General features: G+C 44.0%; 1 protein-coding gene across 3 annotated transcripts in view; it reads left to right on the forward strand.

Annotated features, from left to right (window-relative positions):
• The window catches only part of ATP11A (ATPase phospholipid transporting 11A), a 661,076-nt gene that overhangs the window by 324,639 nt on the left and 309,256 nt on the right, over positions 1 to 27,181 (forward strand). For all 3 annotated transcript variants that reach the window (XM_069205024.1, XM_069205022.1, XM_069205021.1), the window contains exon 4: positions 14,492 to 14,572. In XM_069205024.1, the coding sequence (XP_069061125.1) occupies positions 14,492 to 14,572 (81 nt within the window). The remainder of the gene's footprint in view (positions 1 to 14,491; positions 14,573 to 27,181) is intronic.

Below are 27,181 nucleotides of genomic sequence, written 5' to 3' on the forward strand. Positions count from 1 at the left end.
GGCCATTTCTGCCCCCAGGGGGGGGCAGAAACCTGTAGGCGCCAGGGCAGATTTTTTTTTTTGTGTTTTTTTTTTGTTTGTTTGTTTTTTTTAGAGATGGGGAGCGACCCATCAGACAAGGGTCGCTCCCCTGGGGAGCAAACTGTGTTTAGACCATTTCTGCCCCCCTTGGGGGCAGATTGGTCGATTTTAGGTCAATCTGCCGTAGGCAAGGGTCGCTCCTGGGCAGGGGGGGTTTGGGGGAGTGGGGGGGTCAAATTTATTTTAGGGCATTCCCCCCCCCCCCCCCCCCCCCCCCCCCCGGGCCGGCTGAGCGAGAGGACAAAATCCACAGGTAGGCACTTTGCAAAAAACACCTCTGTTTTCTGTGAAAAAATATGTTGTGTCCACGTTGTGTTTTGGGCCATTTCCTTTCGTGGGCGCTAGGCCTACCCACACAAGTGAGGTACCATTTTTATGAAGAGACTTAGGGGAACGCTGGGTGGAAGGAAATTTGTGGCTCCTCTCAGATTCCAGAACTTTCTGTCACCGAAATGAGAGGAAAAAGTGTTTTTTGGGCAAATGTTGATGTTTGCAAATGATTCTGGGTAACAGAACCTGGTCAGAGCCCCGCAAATCACCCCATCTTGGATTCTCCTAGGTCTCTAGTTTTCAAAAATGCGCTGGTTTGCTAGGTTTCCCCAGGTGCCGGCTGAGCTAGAGGCCAAAATCCACAGGTAGGCACTGTTTTCTATGAAAAAATGTGATGTGTCCACGTTGTGTTTTGGGCCATTTCCTGTCGCGAGTGCTAGGCCTACCCACACAAGTGAGGTATCATTTTTATCGGGAGACGTGGGGGAACGCTGGGTGGAAGGAAATTTGTGGCTCCTCTCAGATTCTAGAACTTTCTGCCACAGAAATGTGAGGAACGTGTGTTTTTTTTAGCCAAATTTTGAGGTTTGCGAAGGATTCTGGGTAACAGAACCTGGTCCGAGCCACACAAGTCACCCCATCTTGGATTCCCCTAGGTCTCTAGTTTGCAGAAATGCACAGGTTTGGTAGGTTTCCCTAGGTGGCGGCTGAGCTACAGGCCAAAATCTACAGGTAGGCACTTTGCAAAAAACACCTCTGTTTTCCTTAAAAAATTTGGCTGTGTCCACGTTGCGCTTTGGGGCGTTTCCTGTCATGGGAGCTAGGCCTACCCACACAAGTGAGGTATCATTTTTATCGGGAGACGTCGGGGAACGCTGGGTGGAAGGAAATTTGTGGCTCCTCTCAGATTCCAGAACTTTCTGCCACAGAAATGTGAGGAACATGTGTTTTTTTAGCCAAATTGTGAGGTTTGCAAAGGATTCTGGGTAACAGAACCTGGTCCCAGCCACACAAGTCACCCCATCTTGGATTCCCCTAGGTCTCTAGTTTTCAGAAATGCACAGGTTTGGTAGGTTTCCCTAGGTGGCGGCTGAGCTACAGGCCAAAATCTACAGGTAGGCACTTTGCAAAAAACACCTCTGTTTTCCTTCAAAAATTTGGCTGTGTCCACGTTGCGCTTTGGGGCGTTTCCTGTCGCGGGCGCTAGGCCTACCCACACAAGTGAGGTATCATTTTTATCAGGAGACGTGGGGGAACGCTGGGTGGAAGGAAATTTGTGGCTCCTCTCAGATTCCAGAACTTTCTGCCACAGAAATGTGAGGAACATGTGTTTTTTTAGCCAAATTTTGAGGTTTGCGAAGGATTCTGGGTAACAGAACCTGGTCCGAGCCACACAAGTCACCCCATCTTGGATTCCCCTAGGTCTCTAGTTTGCAGAAATGCACAGGTTTGGTAGGTTTCCCTAGGTGGCGGCTGAGCTACAGGCCAAAATCTACAGGTAGGCACTTTGCAAAAAACACCTCTGTTTTCCTTAAAAAATTTGGCTGTGTCCACGTTGCGCTTTGGGGCGTTTCCTGTCATGGGCGCTAGGCCTACCCACACAAGTGAGGTATCATTTTTATCGGGAGACGTGGGGGAACGCTGGGTGGAAGGAAATTTGTGGCTCCTCTCAGATTCCAGAACTTTCTGCCACAGAAATGTGAGGAACATGTGTTTTTTTAGCCAAATTTTGAGGTTTGCAAAGGATTCTGGGTAACAGAACCTGGTCCCAGCCACACAAGTCACCCCATCTTGGATTCCCCTAGGTCTCTAGTTTTCAGAAATGCACAGGTTTGGTAGGTTTCCCTAGGTGGCGGCTGAGCTAGAGGCCAAAATCTACAGGTAGGCACTTTGCTAAAAACAGGTCTGTTTTCTGTGATGTGTCCACGTTGTGTTTTGGGGCATATCCTGTCGCGGGCGCTAGGCCTACCCACACAAGTGAGGTATCATTTTTATCGGGAGACTTGGGGGAACATAGAATAGCAAAACAAGTGTTATTGCCCCTTGTCTTTCTCTACATTTTTCCCTTCCAAATGTAAGACAGTGTGTAAAAAAGACGTCTATTTGAGAAATGCCCTGTAATTCACATGCTAGTATGGGCACTCCGGAATTCAGAGATGTGCAAATAACCACTGCTTCTCAACACCTTATCTTGTGCCCATTTTGGAAATACAAAGGTTTTCTTGATAGCTATTTTTTACTCTTTATATTTCAGCAAATGAATTGCTGTATACCCGGCATAGAATGAAAACCCACTGCAGGGTGCAGGTAATTTATTGGCTCTTGGTACCTAGAGTTCTTGATGAACCTACAAGCCCTATATATCCCCGCAACCAGAAGAGTCCAGCAGACGTAACGGTATATAGCTTTCGAAAATCTGACATTGCAGGAAAAAGTTACAGAGTAAAACTTAGAGAAAAATTTATGTTTTTTTCACCTCAATTTCAATATTTTTCTTTTTCAGTTGTTATTTTCTGTAGGAAACCCTTGTAGGATCTACACAAATTACCCCTTGCTGAATTCAGAATTTTGTCTACTTTTCAGAAATGTTGCGGTTTCTGGGATCCAGCGTTGGTTTCATGCCCATTTCTGTCACTGACTGGAAGGAGGCTGAAAGCACAAAAAATCGTAAAAATGGGGTATGTCCCAGTAAAATGCCAAAATTGTGTTGAAAAATTGGGTTTTTTGATTCAAGTCTGCCTGTTTCTGAATGCTGGGAAGCTGGTGATTGTATCACCGCAAACCCTTTGTTGATGCCCTTTTCAGGGAAAAAACCACAAGCCTTCTTCTGCAGCCCATTTTTCAATTTTTTTTAAAAAAACGAAATTTTCACTGTTTTTTGGCTAATTTCTTGGCCTCCTTCTGGGGAACCCACAAAGTCTGGGTACCTCTAGAATCCCTAGGATGTTGGGAAAAAAGGACGCAAATTTGGCGTGGGTAGCTTACGTGAACAAAAAGTTATGAGGGCCTAAGCGCGAACTGCTCCAAATAGCCAAAAAAAGGCTCGGCACAGGAGGGGGAAAAGGCCTGGCAGCGAAGGGGTTAATCCACTAGGCTGCCTTTCCACTTTATATTTTGCTGTCAACCAGAGGCATAATTGTCTTCATTTAACTATATTTTTCTAAGGTACGAAAATGCCAGGGGTTGTTCTACATAGAACGAGAATGCATGTTCTTAACATACTGCAAGCAGTGTGGTGCACACACTGCAAAAAATGAATTGGCTTGCTTGCGAAAAGCAGCGAGTGGAATGAGGAACCCTGCCAAAAAAGCCATGCTACAAATCTACAACAAAAGGAGACTGATCTCTAAAACTTACTTGCTGCATATTGTATAAAATTGATCCCCAAGCGCTGTATTCGGAGGCTATGAATATGCCTTCTCAGTCCCCCTGTCTACTGCCTAATTGTTTTTTTATGAAACCAGAGACAAACAGATTTGAGTTCTGTTTGACGTTGCTGGGGATAATTGCGACTGTATTAGAGTACTACGGAGTCCGAGCCTGTGACTGAATGTATTCATAAGAAAGTGTCACTCTAAATGTTGCACATTTGGCAGGTAAATGTCACTCATAAGTGCACTGAAACCAATTAAATGTCACACATTGAAATGTCACGCATTAGCATTTGAAAACTTGGCAGCTATGCAGAGGACACCATAACTATAATGTTTACTTCTAACACACACATTTGCGTTAATCCTAATGGGTAGCTAGGCACAAAACTGACGGATGTTTAATGTTTTCTACCTCAGTGGTACTCTTTTTATCCTTCTCTGGAGGATGTAAGTTGGAGTGGACCTTGTGGAATTCGAACTTTTGACCATGTCAATCACAGATCCCTGTGGTGGATGTATGAGTCCACTAGAGCCACCAAAAAACTCTGTTTTATACCTACATAGGACAATCATGTCAGGTCACATGGGTTCTGCATAGAGTTGGTGTTCCTTTTTTTCACTTTTTGTTTGCTTAAGAAAGAAAACAAACCCAGTGAGCTAGAATAACAACCAGTCGCTAACCAGTAAATCCAGGCAAATATGTGTTACCAACGCACTGCCAAGATAACCTAGAATGGGGAAAGTTTTCCCTGCATGTGGTGGTGGCCACCACAAGTCTTTAGGGGTGGGACGGGGATGAGGGTGGAAATAGAATTAAAAAAACTACCTCTGTCCACCTAGCTCCTTTTCTTTCCTAATGGTAATGTATCCCATCAGTCCCTGGGACACCATCACAGGCTACCCATGCAATCATGGCATTGTTCTCATTCTATACCTAGCATGAGAGCAGCGCCAGGATTGGTCTGAGTGGCTTGGTCTGCCGCTCGTCAGTGCATTGAAGTTTGTGCTGTTTCTCCAATCTGGCTGTGCAACACAGCCGGATTGGAGAAATCTAAGTGTGCATGTCAGTTTGGCCAGCCAAACACAGCCGGCCAGACTGACATGCGCACTTAAGTGCACTCAACTCCACTTCTCCTCCTCCCATGGCCCAGCCCGCCCCTCCCAGCACATGCTAGCTCAGTCAGCAGCTGAAAAATTAAACAATGATAAAATATGTTTTTATTTTTCAGCTGATGGCTCATAGCCAGTGGGGTGATGCACCTTCGCTATAGTGAAGGAGCTGCACCTGACCATATGAGTCACTAGATTGACAATACAAAAACCAATCCAGCAGGATTTGTTTAGTATTTTGAGGAATTATATCCTTCGCTGCACACAGAACCTTAAGGGGCATCTTAGAATTTCTCCTACTTTGGCCACCCTGCAAGTATTTATTTATTCATATCACTATGGCCCTCAATACGAGTCTGGCAGTCTTCAGACCGCCAGGCTCACGGTGGCGGTCCCACCGCCAACAAGCCAGCAGTGTGGACTAGCATATTACGAGTGTGGCGGTTTGGCCAGTGCCAAACCGCCACTTTCTTGTTCCTACTGCCAGGGTGGTCGGACCGCCGGTCTGGAGATAAGCCTCTCCAACCCGGCGGTCCACCTTAGACCGCTGGTGGTATTACGAGTCCCTTTTCCGCCATGGTTCACGAAAAACTTAGCAGAAAGGCTACCGATTACAGGAATTTGCATTCCTGTTACCGGTAGACGACTCTTCCTCCCCACTCCCTACATTCAAGAGCCACCCTTCCCGTACACCATTCTCACCCCACCCCTCTTTCACTGTAGTAAGTACTTACCCCCCCCAGCTAAACACACACACCCAAACGCACATACTTCCACACACTGACACACAGGCACCCACACGCACACCCTGACACTCACTCACACTCACAACACCTTTTCACTTGCACGCATACACACGCAACACCCCCCCATCCGCACATGCACATTCTGCTGTAGCCAGTGGATTTCGGTGTGCCTTTTGGCTGCTCTCAAGCACAGTGCCAAAAATGTATGTCTCAGTTTTGAAAGTTTCGTCGTCAAGTGCAAGCAATCCCAAAGAACAGTACTTCTACGAGAGACGCACCAGCTTATCCTCCACCGTTCTCTTTGAGCTGCACCTACTCCCTATATATCACTAAAACGAGACCGGATCAAATCATATGTAGTTAATTCGGCCAGGCACTGTGAGCAGTTATTGGGTTTTGAAGGGTATGTCTTGCGTATGATCAATGCTGCAAAGTACACTCTATGGAAATATTTAAATTCAAAGTAAAATTTGGGCTTAGTTGGGACTGTTTGCGCTGAACTGCTACTACACACCAAAAAAATCAGGAACTCTCTTGGCGAACTACTTAGTTACTATAGAGTTTTGTGGAGTTGTGTGGAGTAATATATATATACATATATATATATATATATATATATATATATATATATATATATATATATATATATATATATATACACACACCTATATATATATAATAATAATATACGTATGTATATATACATATACACATATGTGTGTGTGTGTGTGTATACTCATAGGTGTGTGTGTGTGTGTGTGTATATATTTGTGTACATATATATACAACACTGTGGTGTATGGTGCCCACTTGGGCTCAATTCAATATTTGGAATTACATCAAGACCCAAGAATGAATATTATGAAAACTTGCATTTCTATATATTCGTAGATGGAGCAGCATGAATATAGTGTTGTGCTTTTTTATGTACGATCAAGTAATATAAAATATTAGAGCCTTTTATATAGTGCCTTGCACATATTGGGGCTAGGAAATGCTATGTGAACCTTTGCACAGTACCTGATATCACTTATTGGTTGTACTTAAATGTATGTTAAATGTATGTTATATGTACGTTATACACACATATTCACCTCATTGTGAATGAATTGGATGTATTCACGATAGTAAAATTTGAAGATATCCTACAACTTGAAAATAGTCAGTTCCCTTGATTAATGTCAATGATATGATTATGTTTTGTTAAAATAAGGCTGGATTTTATTTTGTTATGTCTGTGGGTAAGCACGTGTGGTTATAAATAATTGGGTAATATGGCGATGAGCAGGTTGCTAAAGGCATTGTGTGCCCAAACGTGTTCCTGTTCTCTCTAACTTAAAGGAATAAAGTTAGGAAGTTAATTTCGCTTTACGGAGTGCCTTTCTTTCTTCATTTAAAGGAGGAAAGTGTGCATTTTACGACGCGATCACCGCACGTTACATTTCGGGCCCCACCGGCGGTCATGCGCAGGGGAGGCAACGCTGTTAAAGACTATATATTTACATATATGAGGCACATATCATTTGACAGATTAATTCACACATAGACCTAAAGTAGTCTAGTCAGTTGGTTTGAACCAGTATATTTTCGTGGTCCATTGTCACAACCTTTATTGATCAAAGCAAATTTCCAAGATGGATGAAACTTAAAAATTCGAAATATAAAAGTTATGATATAATGGATCACAAGGCGCAAGATGGTGGAGGCGTAGAGAGGACGCAGCCTTGCGGCCACGCCCACCCCGACTTCGGACGCCGGCGCAAGAGCGCGGAGGAGCAAGGATGCGGCTACGAACACGAGGAGCAGCGAGAGGGGAAGCCCCCCTCTCCATGAATTTCCAGGCTAAGCCGCGACCTGGGTCGGCTGAGAGGAGCGCGCCGGGGGCGGCCCCGTGGGCATAATCGGAGGCTGAGAACGCTTCTCCGGCTGTTGGCCTCGATCTCTGGCATGACAAATCGCACCGAGTGAAAACTACGTGGGGGGAAGCACCGGCCTCCCCCCAGGAATTTTTGGAAAGCAGGGGAAGACAAGTGGAAGTGGCCCTGACGGCTACCCCCAGTTAACTGCTCCCTGCAGCTTTACGTTGAATAATACACCTAGGAAAAGGAAAAGAAGTACCTAGAAAGAAAGGCGAAGCAGTCTTCCATCTTTGCCTGCCTGCTCTGCGCTTTCAACTATAGACTCTGCAAGAAGGAGGAGCAGTAACTTCAAGTAACTTCAAGTAAGCTAAGGGGGGGAAAGTGGATTGAATGATTGACTGAGACTCCTGAAAGCACGTTAGTTTAGACTAATTTCCCTTCTCAAATATAAAAAAGGGGGAAAAAAAACTAAACTATTAGATTCCAAGGTATTTATGATTGTAGATTCAGATGGCAGAGGGTCTATGGTGAGCTGCGTCTGCAAACTAGGACCCCCCCAATGTTATTAATCACGGAGGCGAATATTAATCTCTCATGTACCCATTCCTGGACTACTAAGGGCATTATAAAAGTGCGATATACAACGCAGCACACAATCTGATAGCAGCAATAGTAGGGCTAGCCAGCTTGGTGAAATCATTCCCCCCTTTTGTAAAAGTAAGGATGGCGCCTAAAATGCCTCGGAACCCCGGAGATAAGACTGACAATGCTAAAACATTGCGCTCAGGAAAAGATAAAGGGGACTTGGCCGGGGCAAACAGATGGCCCACCTCAATAGTGGGGAGGCAACCTGGGAGAAGCATAACTGGCCAAAGTAAAGAGTTTAAGTTGGATGATAACATAACCCCCCCCTGCGGAAAATAGGGGGAAGAGCAAAACTCAGCCTACTATCACTTCTTTCTTGGCTGGAAGGGCACAAGGAAGTGAAACTAAATTTTTAACTCCCTTGTCGGGAGGGGAACAAATCTCTACAGAAAGTACACATGGGGGGGCCTCCAGCGAAAAGTCCGGAAAGGAAAGATCATCCCAACCGGGAATTATAAGGTCTGACAGTTGCATGATGGAAAAAAGTCATGAACCTCCCCGGCGCATCAGCATGTGCCCGAAATACAAGGAGGAGATTTGAGTAATATAAAGCAAATACGGGGCAGCGTAAAAGAGCAAGGCAGGACGCAGAGTTTAAGAGAAAGTGACAAGAGCAATGGGAAGGAGATGAAAATCTTGGACTGGTCGAAAGATACTGGGGATAAATTTTATTAATTAACAGAGGATTTGGAATTCAGTAGCGCTGAGGGGCACAGCCTTAGTGACTCTGGTAGCAGCATATCCTCGGAGGAGAGGAATGCTTCATCGAATAACAAACTCACAGTGCGGCAAAAGCGGCGCCAGCGCAAGTGCACCAAAACAAGGTCTGGATCACAGGAGGGCACAGAACTCTCCGCATCTAGCGGGAGCAGGACTCTGAAATGGGATTACTCCAGTATCAATCTAACAGATGTAGCCCGCACAACGAATAAGTCAAATATGGGCGATCAGCAGCTGCCGGGGAGTAGTGACAGAGGAGATAACATTGAGGTTGCAAGGAGCGATATATGCGCAGTGAACACAGACTCTGGGATGCTACAATCAATATTCAACTCAATTAAAGAATTTCAAACGGAAACTCGGATAGAAAGTCGTCGAGCCAGAGTGGCTACAAAACGGCTGCAAGGATCAGTGCGTAAGGTTGCAAAATCATGCACTGAGATAGAAACTAAACTATGCACAATGGAAGAGAGGATAGTAGCAGTTGAAGAGGAAGTTGATACGCTGAAACAACAGAATGCCATGCAGGAAAACCAAATGACTGACGTGATGTGGAAACTGGAAGATTTGGAGAACCGGCAGAGAAAGAATAATCTATGCTTTTTGGGGATAGAGGAAGGGCTGGAAGGAAATGACATTCGGGGCTACATGATCAAGCTTTTGCAGGGGGCTTTTCCTGAACTGAACTATTGGGATTGGAATAATGAGATTTAGTGGGTTCATAGATTTCCCCGGACCAGGAGGGAGGAGGCGCACCCAGCGCCCTCAAAATATCCTAGAGCCATTTTGGTGTTTTGGGGGAATTTTTTACTGCATCAGGCAGTTTTTGATAAAGCACGCCCTAATAACCCGCTACAGGTAGAAGGGGTAACCTTTTTCAAGCGACCAGACTTTTGTCATACAACTGTGGAGTGGAGATGGCGGCTCCGACAGTTGATCAACCACTTTTACGATAAGGGGGGAGAGGCTTACTTGATTTCCCCGCTCGGTTGAAGACGGTGGTTAATTGGAAAGTGAGATGGTTTACGTCAGAGATTCAGGCAAAGGAATATGTGACGGAGTTAAAACAATGATGTATTTTTAGATATAAATGATTTCGGTGGTGGGCGGGGCACCCTGCATCTACACTTCACCAACACTCGGGCCAAGGGGGCTTGATTGCTCTACAAGAAAGGGAGGGGATGGCTGAGAGGGGGGGGCCCCCAGCCAGCCCTCGTGGGGAGGGAGGGGGGTAGATGGGTGTGTGGTGGGGTGGGGGGCCCTGGAGGGGATGAGAGGCGGGAAGGAGGGGGGGAAGGGGAGGGAAGGGGATAAAAGATTGGAACAGAAGCAGAATATGAGAACCAGAGAGAGGGAGAGAAAGCAAGGTCTATGTAAGAGCATGCACAGTAGGAGTAAAAGGCCAAACAGAAAGATCGGGAGGCGGAGAAAGTGGGGGGAGGGTAGAAAGAGCTAAAAATGACCAGACTCCGTATAGCTTCTATTAATATCTGTGGTCTAAATGATCCCAGGAAAAGAAGGAAAGTTATGGAAGAGCTAAAAACTCTCAGGGCAGATATCTTTTGCTTGTAGGAAACTCATGTAGAATATAGGAATCGAGGGATACTAGGGTCACTTGGCATGAGAGTGATAGTATGTTCAACACAAGAGGTGAAAACTAAAGGGGTTGCGATATTGGATCGGAGCAATAAAGTGAAATTTGCTAGGCGGAAGGTGGATAAGAATGGAAGATGGGTAATTGTAGAATGTTTATATAGGGAAGGTAGCTTTACGTTGTGTTCTGTATATGGGGCAGTATTAGATGATCCAACGGTAATTGACACCATGGCTGTAGAATTAACCGCCTGGCCGACCCCGTATATTTTATGTGGAGACTTTAACTTCAATGGGTCCTGGGACGGTTTACAAGATCTCTTAGAGCCCGTAGTGAAGAAATATCAGGGGCGGAAGCCTCGAGTATTTAAGGCAATGGTAGGATTGCAAAAGGAGCTAGGTCTTGTGGATGCTTGGGCCAAGCTGCGCGATCCAGGTCCGGGGTACACTTATTTTTCTGCCCCTCATGTGAAACTGGCCCGACTAGATTTCTTTCTGATATCTTCTGAATTGTTGTCGCAGGCTAGCATGGAGTTATATCCACGAGTTATGTCGGATCATAATCCACTGGTATTGGACTTGGAATTAGATGGTCTAGAACATAAAACCAGGAGATGGACCTTTGAAAGGGGGCTTTCAGTGATTCTGAATACCTGGAATTTGTGAGGGACTGGATAGTGGAATTTCTAGAGATTAACAGAGGTTCTGCTCCTATAGAAATAGTATGGGATACTTTGAAAGCAGGGATACGGGGAGCAACCCTAAGCTTCAGTTTGAGTAAACAAGGAAAAGCCCAAAGGAAAATTAGAGATTCTCATCTGAAGTTTAGAGAGCTAGAATTACAGCTGATTACAGTTATAGAGAGGGAGGAAGACACGAAGAACATCCAGGAGCGAATTGCTATAGCAAGAGCAGCAATAAACAAGGGTAATGCAGATAGAGTAGCTGGGAAATATCTTGCGCAACGATCTGAGAGGTACGACTATGGTGAAAGAACTGGCCACCTGTTGGCAGTAAGGGCAAGCCATAAAGCCGCAGCAGGGGTGATCCGAGAGATTCAAGACCAACAGGGACAAATAGTGACAGATAATGACGGTGTTAGGAAAGTGTTCCAGGTTTATTATACCGACCTATATAATGACACAGCTGGATTCTCGGCAATAGAGATGCAGGAATTTCTTCGCCCCATCAGGTTTAATACAATCTCAGAAGAAGATAACTCGCAACTGGAGGGTCAGATCGGCAGTTTAGAAATAGATGAGGCATTTAGTGAACTAGCTGCTGGCAAAGCATCCGGCCCGATGCAATTCCATTAGAGTTCTGCAAAACCTTTAAATTAGAGCTACACGCACTGATGCTCGAGCTGTTTATTCAGGTACAGAGTGGAGGAAAGACTCCGCCCTCTTGGGGAATGGCTAATATGGTAGTTTTCCTTAAGAAAGGGAAGGCCCCTCAGAATCCGGCCTCATATCGGCCGATAACATTAATTAATAGCGATGCCAAATTATATTCTACAATATTTGCTGCATGCTTATCCTTAGTAAACAGGAAATTGGTAATGCCCCGGCAACACGGATTTGTCCCTGGTAGAGATACGGCAGAACATATTCAAAGAGTTATTGCGCTGTTTGATGCAACAGAAGTAGCAGAGGAACCTATGGCGGTGGCCCTACTTGACGCAGAGAAAGCATTTGACCGAGTCAGTTGGAAATACCTTTGGGAAGTCATGGGGAAATATGGCTTTCGAGAACAATTCATAGTGGCAATAAAGGCCATGTATAAGTCACCGGTAGTAAGAATCCAACTAATGGGAGGGCAGTCCGATTGCATCCAAGTGGTGAGAGGCACTAGGCAGGGATGCCCTTGTTCTCCACTGCTGTTTGCTCTATATATAGACCCTCTGCTCAGACAGCTCGAAGAAAACAAGCAGATTATTCTGGTACAGAGATATGGGTGGGACACAAAAGTTCTGGCCTATGCAGATGATATTGCCATTATAACCTCCAATTCGGATACGGCACTGAAAGAAATCTAAGAGATTACTACTAAGTTTGGGTCATTCTCTGGGTATTTATTAAATAGGACCAAAACTCAGCTATTGGTTAATCAATTTACGAAATCACAGGACAATCGGAGGGTGGAGCAGGCAGTATACCTTGGTATCAGTATTTCGCCAAGGGTAGGAGAAATTGTCAGCATGAATCTGGATCCAATAATGGTTAAAGCTAGAAACGATATGCACAGATGGAACAACTTGCACATGACCATAATAGGGAGGTGTAATATGGTCAAAATGATTCTTCTTCCCAAATTACTGTACCTATTCCGGACCATACCTCTGATCTTTACAAAAGCTCGGTTTGAAGACCTAGAACAGATAATTATGAGATTCATCTGGGCATATGGCAAGTGCAGAAGGACGGCCAAGTTTATGTCCTTACCTCGCGAAAGGGGGGGGGGTGGGCTTTGCCTAACTTGAAGCTATACCAATTGGCAGCTGCATTCCAATATATGCGCCCACTATGGGGGTACAGACCAGGGGAGAGTAAGGGGGAAAGCAGCCCCTATATCCCTAATATATACGAATTGCTCGTGGGCTCTGCCTCAAAGGGGTGATTGCTAACTTTTCACGAACCAGGGTACTATAAGAAAACACGGTACAAGGTACTAGAGGCGGCTTATAAATGTTGGCGGCCCTGGCGAACAAAGAATGGGCTTGGGAGATTTAACTATTATACCCTAATCAAGAATAACCTGTCGCTCCCCGACATTTTAAAAGACAGCTATATGACAAAATGGGCCTCCAAAGGGGTAGCGAGGCTAGGGGACTTTTTTGATAATGCTGAAATCAAGACATTCACGAGTCTCCAAGAACGGTTTGCTTTAGAACAAAGGGATTTCTTTTAATTCTTACAGGTGCAAGACTTTCTGAGCAAGAAAACGGGGGGGCAACGGGTTTAAAAGCAATCAACTGTTAAAACACATTCTGGGAGAATCGAATCTGACTATCAAAGTAATTTACTCCTTGTTAATGGCAGAGCAACCTGATGATTTGGAGAAGCATAGTGAACGGTGGAGCGGGAAATTGGTCGATGGAAGGGTCAATTTTTTTAATTCACTCGAGTTAGGTCATACTGTGCTACTATCCTCGTCTCTACAGGCACAACATTATGAAACTGTGTTTAACTTGTATTATACACCAGCCCACCTTGCTAAGTGGGGGGGTCACAAGGAAAATTGTCCAATGTGTGGGGATTGTCCAAGGTGTGGGGATCATGCAACAGATGTAATACATATGTTTGCCACCTGCAGAGAATTAAAGACACTGATAGATGGGATGCAACTTGTAATAAAATAAATTTTGGGGTATGAGGTGGTTCTTACCCCAGAAATTCTGGTTCTAGGGGCTGCAGAACAAACAAGGGGACGACAGAGGGCATTCATTTTTCTTGCTATGGCAGTGTACCGTTTATGTATTTCCTCTGTATGGTTGAGCATGTTACCACCATCTTGGCAGCAGTGGCTGGGCAGGTTAATATCCATATATCATCTGGAGATCTCCTTGTATGAGCGGAAGGGAAGATTGGCCATAAGGAAAGGGAACGTGGTCTGGGGTCAATTTCGGAACTGGCTCATGGCTAATGACTGATGTATTAAGTCAATATTCCCTTTTGTTATGATTCCTTGTATAGAGACAAATGGAGGAAATGTATCTTTCTCTCCAACTGAAGAAGGTCTAATTGTATATTGTATTTGTTTATTTGCTTTTGAAAACATAAATTACAAATATATATAAAAAAAAAAAGATATAATGGATCACATGAGAAACTCATGCAAGGCAGTTATTTGGATTCTTCTTGATCTGTATGAATGTATCCATCAAATGATATGTGGAAGATTTAGCTACATTATACACATTATATGTTCCCCAGTATTCAGCAAAATTTTCACAATTTTTTTTAATTCTATGGTTTGGAAGCAAGAATAGTTAAGTTTGTGTCTCAATTTGGAGAAATAGGAGTATGGCTGTTTAAGTGACTGAACTGTTGAAAATGGAAGCTTTTAGTAATATGTGCCTTTCTTTTTGTTTTAGTTAATTATTGACACTCCAACAAGTCCTGTGACAAGCGGGCTTCCACTTTTTTTTGTGATCACTGTAACAGCAATCAAACAGGTGAGCATCACTTGCAAATAAATGCTATGGATTTCATATAAGGCATTGGTTTACTTGCATGGTTTATGCTGTGTGCTGTTTTCTGCAAAAAAATTAACATACCTTGGTGCTCAAGGCGTGTTTTGGCAGCCTGTGTCGTATTGAGGTGGGCACTTGTTTTCACTTGTTCCAGGTATGCGTGCATATTCACCAGTGACCAAAATACTATTACCTTTATTCCCTTAGAATCTTGGAATCATTTTATGATGGTCCACGCTCAGTCATCTGTAAGAAGTAACTCAAACTTACAATGTCCAGTGGTATTTCTAACATTTATGCCTTATCATTGCAAATATGAACAGAATTATCAATTGTGACTATTTATAAAATGTTATAGTGCCAGTTCTGACACTGGTGAGTTAAGTATGTTTGTTACACACAATCACTTAAAAGAAATTTCAAGCTACAGCTCAAAAGCACGTCCAGTTAAATGTTCTATGTGGCAACAACCCATGTCTTTACAACATTCTTGTACTCTAATAATTTTATTGTTAATTTTGTTGGGAGTGTTCCCAAAAGAGGAGACCAGAATTGAAAAGGCGTCATATTTTCTTTTACATTGTGAGTGTATTAAGTTTTGAGGACTTGATCTCATTGAAGAAGAAGGATAGTGTGTGTGTATTTTTGCAGTATGAGAGTCCCCTCTTGGATAAATGTCTTTTTTAGAAATAGCCATGCCCAGAAGTAGGATATGTTGCTTTACCAGTTGCTAGAGAATAAGGCAAAGCACACCATAGGTTTATTGAGGCTTTCTTAGGGGAGTTTGCGCTTAAGCTGACAGGTTAATAAGGAGCAGGATTTATCTGATGAGATACTTTGGCTCACCCTAAAAGTGCTTTTCTCTTGTCCAGGTGGGAGGATACAGTGCTTGCTAGCACCAAACTTGATTTTCATGTAACAAGAAGTGAGGACATTTGCATGGAAATATACATAGACATGTAATCTGTCTTTGGTGTTACAGACAAGTCTAGGCCACATTCAGTGGCCACACTTTTATACATCCTGAGCAATAACAGAAGTGTCCTTTCGAGATATCACATGAGAGGACTTCCAGAGGACTTCACTGCCATCAGTCACTATGATCTCTGTTCTGTTTGAATGCTTGCCCCCTGAAGGTGTCTTAAAATGTGAGCTCTTCCCGCATTAGTACTGCTTTAAAGTTGCATTTTTCCGACCTTGATAAGTCTTCAGCAGTTGCCAATGTCCAACGTGAAATACATTTGTTTCAAAGTTGTGAAGTGTAGTAGATCAGTTTTAAGGTGTCTGTGGGTTGAAGTTACATAGCTGCTCCAGAGTACCTTGTTGAAGACTATACTACTTCTTCATCCCAATAATTGAGATTCCCAACATTGAATACGGGTTACGGAGCGAGGGATATAGCTGAACACTCGAGGGATATAGCTGAACACTCACCTTTTGTGGTGACTGTTGTGACACAGAACAGTTGCAGGATCACTACCTGGCGGTTGGGTGTCTGAGAATTAAGTTAGAGAAACGTTCACTACTTTGTAAGAAACTATTACCATTTCACATGTGATACTGGGTCAGTCTCCACTTGTCGTATGTTTTAAGGTAGATATCTGGTGATTATTTAAAACATGAAAAACTCTACAGTTATGTCTCTATCATGTTTGTTTTTGCTGTGTGTGTGTGGTAAATCTCCATGACCTTTACGTAAAGGAATAGAGATCAACATTCTAAACACGTCTGTGCAAGAATATGCTGAGTCTTACTAACTCTAAATGTGTTCTGGTATTTAAAAGAGGTGGCAAGTTATATTTCATACCACTAAGACGCTTAGAAATCAAGTCAGATTATTCTCTTCAAGAACCTTGCTTGCACTGTGAAACATAAAGTCTGACACTGTGATCTAAGTATCTGCCTTGTTTGAGTTGCTGCATCAGGCGATGCGAAATATAGCTTTTGTCATGGAAGGGGCTGATGGCTCTTTGGACAAATATATCCTCTTCTGCTGCAATTTTAAAAGCCTACAGCAAGGATTATAAATTTAGGGCTTTCTGCATTCCTGTTCCTTTCTCAAGAATGTCAGTTTTTGAAATAATTTATGGATAGAATAAAGGCTTACGTTCCTTCTACTACTGCAATTCCTCGTTCTTTCACTTTCACTTTGGCTTTGACAGCAGAACTGCATCCACATATGGTTTTGGGAGTACTTTGTACTATGATCTTGCCAGCCTGAGTATTCCAGTGATGGGAAAGGTTGTCTAAGATCTGGCTTCAGACTTTCAGGGGGAGGATGTAAAAGAGTCTATTGTTTTTTTAAAAGATGCTGAAAAGAATCAAATATGACTCAGCCTTCTCCGTTTTGCTAGTTATGGGGAACATACTTTGTCAAATGAGAAAAAAATAAACTGCAAAGCAAATAAAGTTAGGCCGGAGCACTAGAAAGCGAGTCACAAGATGGCCACACCTTAGTGCAGCTTTACAAGCCAGGGTTAAATCTTCTAAAATCCAGCTACAGCACTTATCCTTCTGACTAAGCATGGATTCGACTTTGTCCCCCGGGTTTCAAGCACAAGTAAAACTGTTAAATCGGCAACAACAAATAAGGCTGGGTCAGGCAGTGTGAACTCTTTGCGGTGCCACCCTGGGTGACTAAGGCCTCCATGACATCAGAATACCAGACTGGGAGTGTCATCCAAGTCTTTTACAGCAGCACTAAGGTGACTCTGGTCTTGGCCTAATCTGGCCAATGTTGCGCTCATTGGGCTTTAGCCGCAGTTGTTGGAGGCTGTCGTTGGTGAGTGTGGTAGTGGCCTGCAGACTATACCTTGCGCTGCTATTGAGGTGAGGAGACCCTGTAGTGAGTGGAGGCTATGCTGGGTGTGCAGATCAAACACCCACTGGCTCATCAACATCTCCATCAATTTTTCAGCAAGAGGGGAGAAACTACCATTGTGCAATCATAGTAAGAACTCCTTCCCTTCCAGTGTTATTCAGTGAAACCCCACTCCGACCTGACAGATGCATTCGCCACATGTATGGCTGCACCCTGAATCACAGGAATTAATTGAGTTCTGCTTGTGCCTATATATGCAAGATATGTGGGATGGCTCCAGTTGTACACGGATTGGACGTGGGGAAGTAATACCTTGAGTAATACATCGTGGAGGTTGAAATCAGATCTGTACTGTGGCTGTTGATATTTGTGGTGTGCTGTGGTTTGCGGTCTACCTTCGGGTAGCACAATAATTTATTCATATTGCCAAGACTGGACTTGCACGGCTGGGCTCAGACTGGGCCACTCGCCACTTGCACTGGGAATCTTCTGGGTCCCTTACACTTGGGGGGAACAAACTAAAGGGTTGGAGAATATTGAAAGAGGGTGACAGATTAGACAGCCTTCGCTTGTAGTTGTTGTTAGGGTGGTTTCTGCAGTGCTTCACATTTGGATTGCTGAATTGGGTAAAGCCAATATTAAGGAGTCCAGGCACCCCTTTAAATCCCACAAAACAAAAATAAATTGGGTTGCTGGAGATTGAAGCTGGAGCAATGCCCCACATTAACACTATTTCATCGGACATTGAAATGAGATCACTGTTGCAAGCAATGCAAAGGAGCCTCTTATCCATTGAGAGTAAAATAGACTCCTTCAACCATTTTGTCAAAGCCATGGCTAGCAAGGTAGATAAAGATTCAGGTTAGCTAAATGAGGCAGAACAGCAAATCTGTGATACAGATGATCTGAAGCAAAAGACTGATAAATTCTTCCACATGGAAAAGGTTTGGCCGTGATCAACGCAAAAAAATGAAGATCTCGCAGCAAGATCCAGATGTAATAACTTGCACATTGTTGGCATCTCCAGCTCAGCGAACATGGGACCAATGGAAATATATTTGAAAAATGTTCTCACTACCCTTTTTGATGCAGATAACTTGTAACACCTCCTGGCGGTGGAGCGTTCACACCGTGCACTCTGTTTCAGGCATCTACAAGAGCGCTGGCACATCTCATCATTGCCAAGCTTCTAAATTATTGTGACTCGGATTCAGTATTGTGCATGCTGTGCGAGAAGCAAAATTTGAACTACCAATGCTGCAGCATTTATTTTTTTCCCGAATTTACGCTGCTGTGCAACCAGGAAGGACTTAATACCCATGAAAAAAACAGAGCATCTAAAACATGTAATCTCTTATGCCATGCTTTATCCAGCATGCCTGCAGATCAGATATAAGGGCCAACAGAAGATCTTTGTGACATCGAAATTAGATCAATGTTCGTGTTCATGAAAAATATCACCCAGGAGGGTGGGTCAACATCAGTGCCAAATCACAAAGAGGATGAAACCCTGAACAGTGACACAGACTACAATTTACAGATGTTCCCTTGACCAGGAAGTGCTTTGCTAACTGTTTATAAGATATTATGTGATCTTGTTAAAACTGCTGTTGTGCGGCCTCCCACACTGTCATTTTCAATAGGTATTACAAGGCAGCAGTATATAAGGGTTAGTACTGTGCCCCCTTTGGTTCAAGAGTGAAATAAACATATACAAGCACACACACACATTATCTAGTAGCAATGTTATTCTCCTTTTGCACCAATTGCATCACTGCTAATGATGTGGATGGAGTTCTTACACTGTTGATTCTGCATTTATGTATAGAATCATTTTCTCAAAATGAAGAAAGTTAAATTTTCTGGCATGGAACATTTGGGGACAAAATAACCACATAAAATGCGTCAAGTGTATGCTTGCCTTTTTAGAAACAAAAGTTCAGTCATGCTTCTGCAGAAAACCTACTTAATCAGAGCCCCAGAGAAACAACTGGGAAATAAGTGGTTGAGTCACATATATGCTTTTTCATATTCTTGCATGTCAGAGAGGTGGCGATTTTGTTAAAACTGGAGTACAGTTTCATCACATACATTTAGTGAAAAACACTTAAGGTAGATATGTCATTGTACATGGAATTCTAGCTAGCACTCATACCATGCTGGTTAACACGGATGAGACCAATATTGATAACCCATTTCTTTCCTCTGCAATTTGGTCTTTGATGACTGCACTATCCCCAAAAATGTTATTGTGGGGTTGTGACCTCAGTGTAGTATTCAACCCTACCCTAGTCAGATCCCAAGCTGTGCCAGGTGGGAGGACATTGCAGCTGCTTCCTTTAGGTCATCATTACTGACCATGATTTGTTGGACCGTTCGGCGTTGACTAACTGCGTCTCAGTTAAAAGACACCTATATCCACAGCTCATGATATGTGAGCTAGGACAGATTACTGGATGTCATTGAAAGATGCGAGCACATGGGTAGTAAACATACATTGTTTAGCCAGAACTCTTCACTCCCCTGTGCTGCTGACTTTGCATGCCCTGAATACATCCATGACAACCATGCTTTGGAGATCGATGCCAGAAAATTTAAAAGATGAATTGTTTCGAGACGAGATTAGTCAAGACATTCAGGAGTATTTTAAAGTAAATACAGGCTCTGTTCCTGTGATGCGTACGGTGTGGAAAGCATTTAAAACAATATTCTCTGGGGCCTTCATTTCGAAACACAATCATTTGCTTTGTTCACTCAGAACCCATATGTGTAGACTTCAAAGAACTTGAACAAGGCTGACAATCTACTTTAGGCTTAACTGTATTTAAGCAGAATAGGGAAAAACCTCTCAATATAATAAAGTTACATAGTGTGAAGTACGGTTCTTGGGCAAGTATTCAGGACCATGTAGAAAAGGAGGGGGGGCGCTAGGGTAAATCATTCAGGACAGTGGAGGTCACATCAGTGTGGATATTGGTGAGATCCTTTGGAGTTTTCCCACCTACTTCTCCAACTTGCATGAATCTAAACTGAGCTCAGGCACAGAGAGGCTAGCAGGTTACTTACATGATATTCCTCTGGCATGGATGGATGACCCAAGGCACAAATACCTGAACCGGCCTATCATGTTGGAGGAGAAAACTATGGCAATTAAATGCTTCCCATTGGGCAAAGCACCTCGGCTGGGTGGCCTATCAACAGAATTTTATAAAGATGTTTCTGATATCTTGGCTCCATATATTTCACAGCTGTTTGAAGAATGTTTACAAACCGTTGCCTTCCTTCAGCAATGATACCTTACTAGTCGTACTGATAAAACCAGGTAAAACCCCCAGAAACATTTCATATCCTTCTTTATCGCTCATTAATTGTGATGTCAGGATTAAACAAAACAATGAACCCCTCGTTTCAACACCTTGGGTGCTACATAATCACAGTGGAAAGCACCATTTAGATTGTAACAATTTAGCTAAGGGTTCATAGAGGGTGCTAATAATGTAAAGCTTCATAGATGTGTGTAATGTAGAAGAACATAGGAGACACCTCATGAGAAGCAGCCACCCATAGGCTGTTGGCTAAGGATCCCAACAGGCTACACTTTTCATCATTGGCATGCTCATATGGATTGAGAGATTTCTCTTTGCAGTGTGAAAAATCGTGCAACAGTGAACTGAGTTTCAAGGTTTTGAAATGCCTGTATAGACGAACTAAAATATTTACTATAACGAGCTAAAAAAATGGCTACAATTTGGGATCGTAACACAGATTTGAATGGACTCATGAGCCCTTATTTTAAACCATGCATAAAAAATACCTAGATGCATTGTCACTGAAGGTGGTGTTCTTGAAGGTATTGAATCACTTTGAATAGTCAGTCATCTATGTCTTGGCTCCAGAACACGAATTCATAAGATGTCAGGGACAAGGTTGTGCTGCACACACACACACACACTTAGGTATTTGTATCAGAAGTTAAATCCTCATTTCATGCAAGTCCTACAGCTAGCAGCACTTCCAATCTCCTTTAGACAAACATGGAAAGAGGTTTGCTTTCACTAGGTGTCAGATGAGCATTCGTGTTTTTTCTATCCACCAGAAGCGAATGGCCCTATATAAATGGTAATTAAATATGTAGAAGAAAAGGGCCATGTAAAGGAGTACACAATGGATTCTTGGGAAATAAAATGTGTATGAGTATGTGATTCTGTGTTGAAATAGAGGTTGAAAGGCTATTTGTGAGATTACCTAACATCCACGATGTAGCCCAGAGTATGTCTCGATAAACGAAAACAGGGTGCACAGAAAAAAGATTGTATTGGTGATACTCGTGGCTGCAGGTGACGTGAAGCTGCACTCATGTTAGGTGGACTGGGACTTGTTTTTCATCATCAGAGTTTGACACACACCAAGAGAGAGAAAGGCAAAAAAGTGCAAAAGATAGGAAGACAGTGCCAATGGGAAAAAGCAGAGGTGACAAAGAACCCGAATGTGTGAGTCTGAGAGGAAGTGGAGGTTGGTGTAAGAAAGAGAGGTGAAGTTGAATCAGAACTAAGTAGCCTTATGTGGTAACCACCCTGGGTTCTCGAGATAAACTTTGGGCTCCTGCACAGTTTTTTCGTAATGGAGACTCTGATATGAAGCAACATCACAAAACAAAATAAAATGATGGACGGAGTGTTGAAACTTTTCAAACACTCACCCCCAGACACAGATCTGGGTTTAATCCATCGTTATTTTGCTCGCCACATCACCCCAGTTTAGACCCAGCCATATGCAAATCAGTCTTGACCCTGTTCCCCATCGGAACAGTCCAGCCGAACTGCTAGGCCAGGTACTTCCTGAACAGGAAACAAGAATCCTGGGACTGGTTTCTGGGTATCACCATTCATCAGCCAGGCTAGCTTGAATCCAGTGGCGCAGCGAGCAAGGGACCCACGTCTGGGCATACCCCTGCCACTTAGGGCACACAAAGCAACATCACAAAATAAAATAAAACCTGGCTTTGCGGTTCGGGCTGGACTGTTCCCAGGGGGAACAGGGTCAAGACTGATTTGCATATGGCTGGGTCCAAACTGGGGTGGCATGGTGAGCAAAAGAACGATGGATTAAACCCAGATCTGTGACTGGGGGTGAGTGTTTGAAAAGTTTCAACACTCCGTCCATCATCCTTTTGTATTGCTGGACTCTGAAATGAAGTCACTAATTAACAAGCGTTGGCAAAGACAATAGGTCGGGTGTCGTTCACCAGCCTTTTACCAATCCTTATTTTGTCTTGCACAGTTGTTGCAAAACTGTATTGTTTGAGAAGCTGCCAGACGTTTTTTCAATCTAAAAAAAATTGACCAAAGGCAAAAATATTTTTTTGTCTTAAAAAAAAAAAAACATTCCCTTAGTTTTCATTCCCGGGCACTGAAGGGAACTAGGGAACTACTTTGGAGATCTTCCTTGTGTAAGACCAGCATTCCTTATCTCATAGTAAAGTCAGCCAATGGCTGAAGTGGGGTGACGAGTTTCCCCTCGATGCATGCTCAAGTGGGTTGGGGAAATATGTGAATGACACAACCACAGCCAAATGAGTGAAGTGTTTCTGTAAGTCACTGTTTTAGTATAATCAAAAAAGTAAAGCAGGAAAGGAAGAAAGAAGGCAAGATAGAGAAGGAAAAAACGAAGGATAAAAAGACAGATAGGAAGACAGAATTAATTGAAGAAAGTTTGAAAGGAAGAGGAAAAAGAGAGAGAAAAAAGCAACAAGGAAGGAAAGAGACAGAAGGCAATGAAGGAAAGAAGGAGTGAAAGATGGAAAACAAGAAAGTAGGAATGAAAGAAAGTAAGGATGAACGAGAGATATGAAGAAGGCAAGAGAAAGCAAGAATGAAGGAAAGGCAAAATGAAGTAAAGGGACAGAAGTAATGAAAAAAAGAAAGACGGAAAGAAGTAATGAAAGAATGAAAGAAAAACAGAAACTAAAAGAAGGAAATAGGAAATGAAGAAAGCAAGAAGTCATGGAATAAGGAATGAAAGGAAGGAGGGAAAAAGTAATGAAAAAATGAAAAAGAAGGAACAAAAGAATGAAAGGAAAAAGGAAATGGGAGAAATAATGAAAGAAAAGAAGGAAAGAAAGAAAACCGCAAGAAAGGCAAGAAAGAATAAAAGGAAAAGCAAGAAGGGAGGAAAGAAGGAATGAAAAAAATGAAAAGAAGCCATGGAAAATAAAAGGAAATAAAGAGGAATGAAAATGGAAAGAAAGAATGTAAGCAAAAGGTAAAGAAAGGAAAGAGGAATGAAAGCAACGGAGAAGGAAAGAAAGAAGGAATAACAAAAGTGCTGGAGACTAAACACAATAAAGGCTTTCTCCATGATAAATTTTCATTAAAGAACCATTGGTAAAACTGAGTCCAGGATGAACGTGTTCTGAAGAACTGTCCACTTTTCAATTCAAATGTATAATAGTGAAGTTTTCAATAAATTAATAAGAACCGTTTCAAATGAACACAATCTGGTATTTTGTGAAATTCCTTTTGGAGTGTCCTTTCTCGGATAAAATACTTTTTCAGAAGGAATTTACAACAGCATTGGCAGGAAACACGAACTGGTAAAGCGTGAAAATGACCTGTGCTGCCATCTGGTATAAAGTGTTCTGCTGTCAAATCGGACTTTAACCACTGGCAACATCAAAGTAATACATTAAAACAAAAAAAACACTGGCCTGGAGGGAACTACTTGTGTGTTGATTTGTTCCTTGTGAAAGGGCAAAATGCAGCCACTGAAAATGAAGTTACCCAGTGGCTGAAGTGGACTGACACCCCATGCTGTATTCTGTAGTTGGCGGAAGCAAAATATGTGTGACACACCAACAGACTAATGGATAAAGAAAGTTGACTGGAGGCCCTTTTAAATATGCATATTGCACATACATTTTTGGAAAAAAACAAAAGGTCTTGACTAATACCAGACCTACAAATCTAAAAACGCAAAGGGCCATGTTATCTATTTGCAGGGATTGAAAGCTTAAGCTGGTGTAATGTTAGATAGAGAAGGGAAAAGCGCCCGCACCGAAGTGGGGGGGTGCGGCCCGTTAGGAGTCGGGGCCTCCAAGGCCCTGGGGCACTCCCCCTTTTCCCATTTCGCCTACAGTCTCGCCGGGAATGCATTGGGGTCGGCCGGGTTTCCGCCCTCGCGAGGCGTTGGGGCGGAAGTCAGTCCAGTGGGGGGCATGTCGTGGGGCCGGCGTTTGCTGTAGGCCGGTTCCGGCAGCCGCAGACTGGTGGGGGGCTATTTAAGGGCCCCCCCCAAGAAGGTTAGTCCTTCTTTACCTGTGTGCGGCGGCCGGACCTGTGCTGCAGCCCGCGATTGTCCTGATTCCTGTTCTTCAAATCCGGCACCTGGAGTCTTTGGTCAGGGAGGCTAGAGGCTGTTCCACTCAGGCGGCGCCGCTTTCGGACCGGGTCGGGAGTTTCTTTCATTTGAGGTGAGTTTTAGCAGTCGGGGTTTATAGCGAGCGGTAGTTTGTTGATGTGCTGTCTGCCTTCTACGGCGAGTGCGTGTTGCGAGGCAGGTCGCCTGGGTACACGGGGACGCATTGTTCGTTAGTGGCTTGGGGGAAATAAACCCAGGCCCCCAACCCCTTGTTTTCCTGTGGGCCCGTCTTGGGCGCGAAGCTGTTTCTTGCTGCATCGCGTAGGGAGAAGGTGGTGGGTTCGTGGCCCACCTGAGTCGTTCCTGGGCAGTTGGGGCGCAATTTTAGTTAAATTAAAGATTTGTCTGTGGGGCCACGGTAACCCATTCGTTTACTTTATATTTGGGATTGCCGTGCCTTGTACAGCAACGCGTAAATGATATTTCTCGACGTGCGCCGAGGGTTTTTTGCAGGAGCGCCCTCGTGTATTAAGCTACTAGGATCAGAGGTGTAGCATTGCAGCGATAGTGTGGTGGGGCAAGCATACGCAGCGCGCAGCTGTTTCCTTTTTAGCGTCTTAAAGGAACAGAGCAAGTTTTTGGCGTTTTTGGGGTTTAAGTCCCCCCCCCCCTTTTTAATTTGGGCATTGTGTGGGACTTTGCCGTGTGGGACTCTGCCGCATTGATTCTGGGGCAGTGTTTTATTAGAAACTGAGCATCTGAATAACTGCAAAACTCTAAAGCGGATATACCAAGGGGCTTTATTAGTTGCATCCTCAGGTCCCTGAGTTATGTGGGGTGACACACATGCCTAAGGAGGTTGTCAAAAATTGAGAGCATTTGTGAAGGGTTATCTTATTGATCCTTGTGTTTGACTGTCTTGTATTTTGGATTCGTTTCAGGTTCATCCCCCACCCCCCAAAAAAAAGGGTGGGGTTATATTAATAGATACATTTTCCCTCAGGTTTAGTAGCCATACTAGCAGTTCACCTAAGAAGGCTAGCACCCAAAAAGGGAATGAGCGCGACCCAGAGATATTCCAGCTGCTGAGGTTAGTCTTGGGAAAATTGGGGAGTGAGGAAACCAGTGAGGTCATTGAGGGTCCTAAAAAAGATGGGGACAGAGATAGGGGTGCCCGCCCAAGGCGGTCCCACGTGGCCCCCAGCGCGGCTTTCCCCCTGGTTAAGCGCAGAAGGAATGGCAAAGCGCAGGTGCCGGCCACTATCATTACGACGCCCCCGAAACAGTTAGTCTGCCAGCACAGATTATCTTGCCTGATACCCCGGCCCTGCCCGCAGTGCCACCCCCGCGCCTCACGTTTTTACCTCGGGCACCACGGCTCCTTCGGGCATGGGTATAGAAGGGGTCCTAGATGATATACGTAATCCTTGGCGGCCTTAGCTCCTCCAGCTCAGCCCGGGCCATCACTCACCCCTCTCCCGGGTGTAGTTGTTACCGCACCGGCGGGTCCCCCGCCAGTGCGCTTGCCCGAACCCCAGGCACAGGACCAAGATCCATCCAGATCGGCACTATTGGAATTGTCTAAGTTATTGGCCGGAATTAATGCTCCTGCTACCACCGTGCCACCGCCCACAACACCGTGTGGGACGAATGACTCTTGGCAGAATACAGTGGCAGACTTAAAGCGCCAAGTAGACTCACTAGTGGCAGCGCACTCTTCAATCCCTTTGCAGGCCTCAAATAGTAGGCCGAGTGTCGCCCCAGCAAATAGTAGGCCGAGTGTCGCCCCAGCACCGAGCACTTGTCTCACCTCACCCCCTTTGGTTCAAACCGCCTTGCCCAGCTCGAGCAAGCTTCCAGGTCCGGATATCCTTAATAAGGAAGGAGCGACAGATTTGTTACTATCCAGACCAGGTAAGCTGGCAGCTCACGTTAGCATGGAAGTGAGGGAAAAAATTTGGAAGGGGGACTTTGTGGACATCTTTTCATTAATAAGGGCAAAAAGAAGGGAGATTGAAGTGAAGGAGAAAGAACCGAAGTCATCCTCCTACGTAGAAAGGAAGCCCAAAATAGAGGAGAACATCACAAATTGGCTATTTGGTTTTAACGTTTTTATGTCAATCCTTTTAGAGAAAAAAACAGAATTGGGCACCTCTTTGATTTATTATGCTAATAAAATATTGAAAGCCCACCACACTTATGGGGGGCTGGCCTGGTTGGAATACGATAGAGATTTTCGTTGGGCAAAGGTAGAGGATCCTTCCATGGGGTGGGATCAAACAGAGGTAAATGTGTGGCTCGAATGCGTTAACAACAAGGACCCAGGGAGGCAGCCCTTTCGGACTCAGTTGTCCGGTGAGAAGAAAGGGTCGTGCTGGGCATTCAACAGAAAGACGTGTTCACGCCCCGCAGGA

The sequence above is a fragment of the Pleurodeles waltl genome, chromosome 8 (genome assembly GCF_031143425.1).
Source record: "Pleurodeles waltl isolate 20211129_DDA chromosome 8, aPleWal1.hap1.20221129, whole genome shotgun sequence".
Taxonomy (NCBI): Eukaryota; Metazoa; Chordata; class Amphibia; order Caudata; family Salamandridae; genus Pleurodeles; species Pleurodeles waltl.